The sequence below is a fragment of the Syngnathus floridae genome, chromosome 8 (genome assembly GCF_059516105.1).
Source record: "Syngnathus floridae isolate MCC-2025c chromosome 8, RoL_Sflo_1.0, whole genome shotgun sequence".
In the NCBI taxonomy this organism is placed as follows: domain Eukaryota; kingdom Metazoa; phylum Chordata; class Actinopteri; order Syngnathiformes; family Syngnathidae; genus Syngnathus; species Syngnathus floridae.
In genome coordinates, this window is record NC_142420.1 from 3,565,225 (window position 1) to 3,575,177 (window position 9,953).

Here is a 9,953-nt window from a genome sequence, read left to right on the forward strand (position 1 = left end):
GGCTTGACGCCACACAGAACAAAGTGCCTGTTCAGGTTTATGTACAGCCGTTTGTCCCCAGCGTGAGGATGCTCGTGATAAAGCGAGCTGACACGCGGCAACCCTGCAGCACTAACTCACTGCCCATTACGCCACGGCCGCCTCAGTGTGTGTGTTTGCCTGTGAGAGCAATAAAAAAGAGCAGCGTCGAAGAGGCGTATTAGCACCGAGCCCTAACTAAGAATCCGAATGCTAATCGGCGGGGCTAAAGTGGCCATATAATTGCCATCAAAATAGCCAGCTTTAGTGGAAAAACCAGACGCTCACACATCTAAATGGAACAGAAATAGATTACTGAATAGCGCAACTGGAATGCCAGCGCAATACAATTCAAAACTCTATTATGATAGAAAAATGGAGGTACTTCACTAAAATTCTTTAGAAAAGCAAAATGGGGGTGGTGAGCGTTGTGACAAAAGAATAAGACAAATTGTTTCCATGACAATTTGAAGGGTTGGTATCTGAATAAAAAAATGGATATAGACATGAGGGCACACAACTACTAGCGATTATAGATTTGATGTTAATGCAGAAAAAATACTTTGATGGTTCATACGATATACCAGGGGTACTCAAATACAAATCTTAAAAGGCCACAAAAAACTTTTTTTAATCACTCAAAAGTACACTTATCGAAAACAGTCCGGCTGCATCCGATAAAGCTAAAAAGAAATGTTTCATTCAAAACAACGATACACACTAAAATAAAATCTCTTACCTTTTGACATATTAAACTTAACATTTGAAAAAACAAAGCACGACCTGTCGTGAATACGAAACATGACCTGAATTAGCATATCGATATTTTATGCCACCCGTAGTTATGTTAAAAAAAAACTCACAAGAGGAATGTTCTAGTTTTGTAGCGTTTAAAAAATTTGTGGGTGGTATGGTATGCCACAGCCTTGGGTGTCTACTTTTGTGATTGGAGGAAAACTATCTCGACATAAAGGAGAACACACTGTTCACTCCCAAGTGTTACACCATCCCCACGGGCGTGGCATTCCTGGCGAGGGTGTGTGAAAACTGCTGAGTAGTCGAGTGCCGCATCACCACCCTAATGGCTGCTTTATAGGTTTTCTATGCAAATGTAGAGCACATATGTGCTCCTTTAGCTTGAGCACGTCAGGATATAATGCACCACTTGTGCGGGAAAGAGCCAGACTGGGAATAAGCAGGAGCAGATATCTCTTAATACAGCGGAACCTCCAAAAATGAGCAATTTATGGAGTTCAACTAAATTGTTGTGGAAAGAATTTGGCCATCACATGAGGCGTCAGCAAATCTTGGGAAGATAATGCCAGAAATTCTTATTTAATTTGGCTTTTTGCTATGTCACCACAGAAGAATAGCAACAAATATATATGACACACACAAATTAATTTGACCTACTAATCCCAAAAAGATCTCACTGAAAGTGTAACCACTGAAGTCTCCAATGCGTGTCTGTTAGGCATATTCAAAGTGTTTTCATAAAGTCCATTCAAAATTTGATGAAAAAATGATGCGAATAAAACCTTAAATTAGAAAAATTGCTTTCATCTTCCTTGGCTATTTGTGATGCCACCACAAAAGAACTGGGACGCCAAATACAATGAAAACACCAAGGGCCCCAAAACAGATCCCTGTGGAACACCATAGGACAGAGCGGAAATCAAAGCAACCGAGGCTAACACAAAAAACAAACCCTAACCCTAGACTACAACGTTAATTAGCAGCACATTTTTGATTGCTGGATACAATTGTTGATGCGTTGGCGGCAGGTATGTGGTGATGTGTGGTGATGTATCCATGCCCATACTTTAACAGATCTGTCAGACTCCACAAGACTGGCCGAACAGCTAGGAAAGGGCCAACCCTTCATAATGAGCTAATTAAGCCATGAGAGAAAAAATAGGGCGTGTTAAAGTGTATTATAATTCTTGATTCTTAGTGTAGTTTGACAAAAGCACCATGCAAGAATTTACTAAGACACCTGAAAAACATTCTAAACTGTAAAAAAAAAATCAGATGGGACAATGTCAGCCTATACCGAAACTGACATTTCCCATAAGAATTTTCTTTTCCAAATTACATAAACAGCTTCAAAGATTGTGCTTGATAGTATTTAGACGAAGCCAAGTTGAGGTTTGCGCTCTGAAAGTGCATCGACAATACGATTATAAAACCCCAAATCCTGTGGACTTGCCAGAGTGATGTTGACACATGTGGTAGTCGCTTGTTAATAGGATTTTTTCCCACTTCGCTTAAGTGTGATTAGTGTGAGGAAAACACTATGTTGACATTTTATGCTTCCAACATTGTGTGGGAATATTTTGGGGAAGGCCCTTTTCTGTTCCAACATTACTGTGGCGCAAGCATTGACGTTGCAGAAATTCCTAGACACGCACGCCAAGTTTTCCCCAAAGATGGAAAGCTGTTGTCAATGCACAGCAAAAACCTGATGTTAATTTTTCTCAGGTCAAGTAAGACTAATTACCAGATACCCAACTACTTTTGTTTATTGAGTATTACAGTAGACCAAATAATATCCACTCACAAAGAGAAAGAGGATCTCTACGTGATTGTGCCAAATTCCTAGGAACTCCTGTAAGATGTAAAATTCTTTTTTGATTATGCCTGTTATGTTGTGTTAGCAATGTCATGCCGTCAAGGACAGTAAGACCTTCTGCTGCAGTATTGTCCGACATTACAACCTTGTCCCATGAAAAATTATGAATTACAGAATACACTCTTCATTTCATAGCATTTCTTTTGACGGCAATGCTTTCAGGACAAGTTGGTGTATGTCCGATTGTTTGTTCAATCAGATTCACACCATCTGCCTCAGGCCTTCAGCACCAATGGTGCAGCCGGTCTTATTTAAAACAGTATATAACCAATCGCGGCTAACTTTGGGCGAGAGCACGAGTACGAACTGGATTAGTCATCAGTCAATCGTATTATGAGCAGTCGTTAATTTCTTTTTGCAACTTGTGTGAACGTTATGACTGTTACTTGTGCCTGTACAATTAGTTCAGGTTTTTTTTTATTATAATGTCAACAGTCTGACGCTGAAACTTCTCATTTCTGTGGGAAAAATACCAAAATGGAAGTCTACCAGCTTCCTGGAGCTTTATCTTACCAAAATATGTTAGCCACCAGGCCTGGAAGTCACAGAGAGATCCCTCAGGGTGGGATTCGCCCTATAAAAAGTCAAAAAAACAACAACATTAAAATCCGCATAGAGCAATCAAGAATTGTGTGTGTGTGTGAATGCTGTGTTTATTATGAAAAGCAAAGAGAAACTGACCATGACATATGCTAGGCTGTCAAAAAAGGCGGCGACAGTCAGGCTGAGAATCATCTTCTGTGACAAAACAAACGACAAAATGAGTCTCATGTGTACGTCGGTCGTGAGAAGCACTGTCAACACGGCTTTCCAAAGACCAATCAGAGTGGAGCTAATTACAACACAATGCTCGGAGACCCGCATGAGTTATCTGGCGCTCGGAATAGCTGCACCAAATTGGCAGAGGTAGAAAGGGGCTTCTGTCCCCGAGAATTTGGCAAGGGACAAAAAGGGCGATGCGGGAAATGATGGCGGACAAAAGCAAAACAGGATATTCGGTCATTGCGAGCCACGTCGGAGGAGAGACTCCTCATTTCCCCTCCGCCGCACACTGAAATCATTTGCTTGCGTGATTTCAATAATGGACGGCTTTAAGCAGGCTTCGCACGCACGAACGGCTGGCGGGCGGGCGGGCGGCCCAGTGGAGAGTCAGGCACGCAAATAAACACGATATTTCATCAATACGCGTCTAACGGCGACCTTCGCCAAGGCTGCCGGATGGAGATGGGGGGAGGAAACAAGCGCAGCAGGGCCAGAGAGCACTAAAGACTATTGACTGACGGATAACCTTTGGAAGGAGATGGAGGTGGGGGAGGAAGAGGAGGAGGTGGCGACGGGGGCGACCTAGTCCGGAGGTAAGAGGATCCATCCTGAGCGCCGTGTTAAGCTGTCATTTTACCTCCGATTACCAGGATGACTTTGGAGAGCGGCTCAACCTGACGAACCTGCTTGAAACGCTGCACACAAATACGTGGCAACCGAACGCTTAGGGCAGATCAAACTGATCAGATTTTCAGAGAAATAAGCTTTGTCTTATGTATAATCTTTGAAACAAATAAACACCTCCCCTTCCAGAGAGGCCTCCTGTTTGTTGTCATTTCAATCGTGGATGTGCAGTACCCAGCTCCAACAAAGGTGGCAGTGCACTTAAGTGACATCGTCCAAGGTTATCGACGGTACACATAAAAAATTAAGCATCTGCGAGTACTTTCTGCAAGTATTTATCAGTAATACAATGAAAATGGGAATAACACAAACCATCTGGGTAGCCACAAACTAAAAACTGAAATCAATTTAAAACATTTATTTAAAAAAAATAAACCAAAATAATACTCCACACACAATTCAAAACAGCTTAAATTTCGATTTTCATACATAAAATATGGCATATAAACATGAAGATGTTCAATATTATCTGTTGACAAAAAACAATTGTCCTGACTAAAACTAAAGTGTTGACAGTTTTGTTGACTAAAACTAGACAAATACAATTAAATGTTTCTTGCACTAAAAGACAGAATGAAATGCTCGACTAAAGCTTGACTAATTAAAACAGGATGACTAAATGTGATAAAAACCAACAAGCGCGATTGAAACTAATTGATTGGACTAAAAAAGACTAAATTTAAAATGGCTGAGAAAATTAACACTCAATGAAAGAAGACCGTCTAATCTTTTCGGGTTGTTTCTGTATTTAAATAGTCATAAAACACAATATTCTGTGAGCCTTGAAAGATCAATCACGTTGCCGTAAATAGGCTGGTTCTTCTTTCGAACTGCCTGGCATTGGAAAGGTTAAATAATGCTAAAAAAAAAATAAACATGGTGGGGCTGGAATAGCAGCATTGTATGCGCACGTACAATCAATAAAATTCAATATACAAGCACGCAAGGCAAATGTAAAACATTGCATTGAGGAGAAGAGCGGGTGGTACGGGGATGGGGAGGGGAGGGGGGGGCGGCTACAGGTCGTTATCGCGGAACAACCACCAGTCAATTAACCCCACGCGAGTGATTAATCTCATTTAACTGGGCTCAATCACGCCCAAGGATTTGTCAGGACTAATTGAGCACATCTGCTGTGGCAACGACGCCAAACACAAACGTAAATAAGAAGACAGGCCACTTCACCTGCGCCAAGGAGTGGTAGCGGCGAAGAAGCCAGATCACAAAGAGCATGAACATGCTGTGGAGAAAAAAAAGGGGGGGGGACAGGGACAATGAATGCATCACAGTCGTAAACTAAATGACAGCACCATGGCAACATGTTGAAAGAATGTATGTTAAGCTGAGACACTCCCTCGGCACAATATTAGGTACGCCAGCACAATATGAGGAGCTGTATGACAAATTTCCTGCGTCATAGGTAAGGTTCTGTTGATATTGTAGGGATCGCAAAGAAATTATTTCCTTCACACGGGTAAAAATTAAATAACACATGAAAGGATGAAGGAAATACCCAATGAAAAGCAAATGATGTCACTGTCCAATGAAAAGCATTGTTCATTCATATTTTGAACTCGCATCTACAAAAAAATAAATTCACAAAACAGGAAATTTGTTTTTGATGAGTTTTGGCTGTTTTGCATGACAAAATTAACAAACACGATTTGTTTTTGATGGGTTTTGGATGTATATCATTTATACATATACAGAGGACTCTCTGTATATCCACAAATAGTGAAAATCCGCATTTGTCCAGTTCAAATGAATGGAAACTCGTGTTGTTTTTTTTACTATCCAATTATTTTTACTACAAAAAAATTCTTCAATAAAAAGGAATATTCAGCCAATAAGCATCTTCTACAAAATAACTTCCCAGGAGAGAAATAAATAGTTCCACAATGATAAACATATGGTTTAAACAGAACAGAACCGTCTTCCATTACATTAGATTGTGCAAGTGAACCTAATATTATGGCCGTTAAATCCATGATATAAAAAATGGAATTCTTTATTTTGATGAACATGCTTTTAACCATGCTTAGCTATGAAGAGTTCTGCTGTAACTAGAAAACTAAATAAAGGTCACCAAGAGGAATCATTGAGAGGTAATTTAAAGTAATATTCACCATCCCACCAATGAGAACGTTCCCGTGGCTCTTTTCACTGTTAATATCACCGCCTGGAAATGAGAAGCAATTAGTTATTATGAGGCTCTTACTATAAATAAAGTGTGCAAGCTTGCGCTCTAAGTGATCGTAACCCCAGAGGTTGCAAATAAGAAGGTTGTTTGTCCATAATAATAACTTAAGAACATGCAGCAAAACTGAATGTTTACAGTAAAAGCTAAATACAAAACTGTATCCGTGACCTTATTATTATGATGTAATCGTTCTGAAACTTGAGGTGCGACACTTCCCGTTGAAGCCAATCTCATCATTTAAGAACGTTGTGCAGAACAACTAAAGAATGCACGCTCAAAGAGACAGAATCAATGAGGTTGCTCGCTCATAACAAGTAGAAGATGCAAGATGCAAATGTCATTGGGTTCAAGCCAAGCTTATTTGTGCCACATTTACATGCTTATGTGACCTATTTCAAGATAAAACTGTGACACGCAACCAGGCTGCAAATGACCAATTAAGAAAGTTTGTCCATAACTAGAAAACGCACACAAAAGTGAATTTCGTTCCATTTGTATCAACACGTCTACGACAAAGACGACAAGTTGGGCGATAAGACGACGATATAGTATATCTCGAAGATGATAGAAATGTTTTTATCGTGCCACTGCTCTCACTTGTCCTATTTTAGCGGAATATTTATGATTTTTATGGCGCCAAACAGCAACTTGATTTGATGCATAGGTTTTCACTCACCATGCTTGTTCCATATAGTTGCCACCAGGTAGCAGACTGAACGACAAACTAGGGAAGTGACAATTGCTGGGTATTCCGACTCCTTTATACCATACAAGGCTCGAAATAAGCGATTTCGCATCACAGCTTGCAATTTTAAATGTGCAACCCACAGTAAAATAAATGCCATAGTCAAAAAAATCAAAAACGTTGAGACATCTACCAGCATGCAAGTCAACTGGACCAATGAGGACGGATGTTTATGCATGACAACTAGAAAATGCACGATAAAATTAATCACTGGGTTCACACACATTTACAACAAAGACTAAACAAAAAATTTCTGATCATATGTTTACATGCCCTAACACTCCCAGGAAGGTTGTGATACTATCTGCCAGAAACTGATGGAATCAACTGCTATTGTTTGTCCATAACTAGAGCAGTCACAACAAATATCACGGAGTTCTCGCAGAACACGTTTCAGCCACATTTAGACGATTACGCGACCTAATTTCAACAAGTCGTAAAACTGAAGAGGGCAGCGACATGCTTTCGATCTGCAATTGAGCGGACCAATTAAGGAAGGTGGTTGTGCATGCCAACTAGAGAATGCACAATAAAATGATTCCTTCCATGCAGACAAAAATGTTTATAACAATCACTTAAAAACACCAAGTGTAAACTTTGCATGCTTAAGTCGCTTTCTTTCCAGCCCGAAACTGATCTGATAACTACCAACACAGATAGACAAGCTTGTTTCACATGCAAGAGCAGGAATGACGAGAATGAAAAACGTGTTTGCCTGGCCGGAAATGAAACGCGAGAATATCTGCATGGTTACCTGTGCCACGTTGTGTGCTTCGGGTTTTTCCACACGACTTTTCGAATCAATCTAATAATGCCATGGCTGGCAAAGGAGGAAATAAGACAGCCATTGGCCCAAAATGACCGTAGTCCGCTCTAATAGATGCCACATCCTAATTGGCTGTCGTTATCCACTTAAGGACAAATAAATGACTGTCAAATAGACACCCCCAAATGGGTTGTAACTGTAATTACCTCAGTTCACAGTCACTAACATTAACACACAGAAAACAGTTCATTGCTGAGCTCGTTTTAATTGTTGCTACCCAAAACAGCAGCAGCAACTTAAATAAATGTAAGTTGTAAAAAAGCACACGATGTGGTCCACGTATCTTTAATACAGATTACATTGATCAATAATTTGATCTAACACTCAGATGTGAGGATTGACCGCATAGTTGAGGATATAGATTTGTGAAAGAACAATACAATTGACCTGGCACCAGTGGTATACAAAAACAGTTCTTCACATTTACATAAACAGACAATCGCGATTGTTGGCTGAACCTAATACGTAAGATGAGAGGAAGCCTTAGTCTCGTGGAAAAAAAAAAAACACACAAGTGCAGCGAGAGCATGCAAACTTCACACAGCAAGGCCGCAGACGTGACTCAAAAGCTGCAACCAGGAAATGTGACGCAGGAATATTATTTCCTGGTATATTTATTTAAAAAAAAAACGCCTAAAATGGGTGGATTACTGTTGAGTAAAGCAACAGCCACGCTTAATGTGATGAATAAATGCAATAAAAAAAACATTAAATAGGGAAACAATTGTCTCTGATTGCATCCGTCAGTCATTAATGAAATTGCATTTGAGATAGCAACCAGGATTACCAGTTCATTCACCTGACATGAATAAAAATGAGGCTCGATTTGTTTAAACTCTTTAAGGAGGATGGCTGGTAAATTAGTGTAACTGTGCATTAGTGAATCTCTGCACTTAAAAACAAAACAAAACTATAAGCACTTGTTAGAAATAAAGGGTCAACGTGCACTAACGTCATCCTCCTCCCTACTACCGAGTTCACCTTATCTTTTTAAGCAGATAAGAAGTTATTAGCTCTTTCCACAATCTTGCCAAAACAAATAAACTGCTTCCAGCAAGCATGTCTGAAGCTCATGTCAGACGTGCTTTCCAAGAGAGCAGGTAACACGCAATAAATAAAATGTTAATATCCGACGACAATGAATGTCATGGTGAGTTTAGGTTAATTTGTTTTTTGCAACACCATGGTGACTTGCGTGGCTTACTGTCTTTCTCAATTTATGCAAACAACCCACATAATCAATAATTCTGCTGTTGTTAGCGTTGTCATCGTTAGCGAAGCCTATGTGGTGTCATCTGGCTAAGGAGCTAATTGTCATAAACTCAAGCGACATGCGCTACTTACACATCGATAATCCTCTGAATTCGTGTTAAAAAATACACAGCGGGAGTCATTAATGGCGGATTTTATATCTGGACTGTTCATTTCTCCTCGCTTGCGTTTATTGACAAAAAATAATCAGCTTCGATTTGTTTTGGTTTGCGGCTGTGCATCGCACTTCATTTCCTGATCTACGGCACGCGCAAAGGACAAAATTACGAGAAATGCAAACAGATTTGTTTACCTTCTATGATTTAAATATCTGTTACGCAACACGTGTTTGCAGAAACAAGTCGATGCAGTCTATAAATAGAAGTTGGACTTTCAATCATAATGACATGATGCTTTTTAATTGCCAGATAGTTAGAAGTTGGCGGCTGCGAACATTCTCTGGCATTCCCCCGATTCATTCTCCAGATGCCGAGGATTCAAAAACAAGCCAGCTCATTTACAGTCAAATGTAGCGATGCATGTGACCTTTGCCCAAAACGGTGGCATCTGTGAGTGGAAAACATTGAGAATCAAAGTAGAGAAAGAAATGTCACACACAGGGTGTGCCTGCAGAAATAAGGCGAAGGGCTATTTGTCTGATTTGGGTGGGAGGAATAACACACACTGATGTTTTCAAAAGTATTTTGTGTTGCACTCGAACACAAAGGGTGTGTTGCAGGCTCAGCTGCACCTTTTTCTTCTCTCAAGTCTGATGAAACAGAAATGCCATAGATGTGTGGACCGTGTCGAAATAAATAGATAAAAATAATAAATG

At 40.0% G+C, this 9,953-nt stretch overlaps 1 protein-coding gene across 4 annotated transcripts in view; it reads right to left on the bottom strand.

Moving 5' to 3' along the window:
- Positions 1-9,389, bottom strand: part of LOC148394020 (cyclic AMP receptor 1) — a 65,236-nt gene extending 55,847 nt beyond the window's left edge. The window contains exons 1-5 of one of the 4 annotated variants that reach the window (XM_088382372.1): positions 9,212-9,389; positions 6,223-6,275; positions 5,282-5,336; positions 3,332-3,385; positions 3,164-3,224 (exon numbers count right to left, since the gene is read on the bottom strand). In XM_088382372.1, the coding sequence (XP_088238498.1) occupies positions 3,164-3,224; positions 3,332-3,385; positions 5,282-5,336; positions 6,223-6,275; positions 9,212-9,292 (304 nt within the window). In that variant the 5' untranslated portion in view covers positions 9,293-9,389. Of the gene's footprint in view, positions 1-3,163; positions 3,225-3,331; positions 3,389-3,938; positions 4,114-5,281; positions 5,337-6,222; positions 6,276-6,972; positions 7,401-9,211 lie in introns of those variants that run through there. The other 3 variants (XM_088382371.1, XM_088382373.1, XM_088382374.1) reach the window with 3 other exon arrangements.
- Between the last annotated feature and the right edge of the window lie 564 nt (positions 9,390-9,953).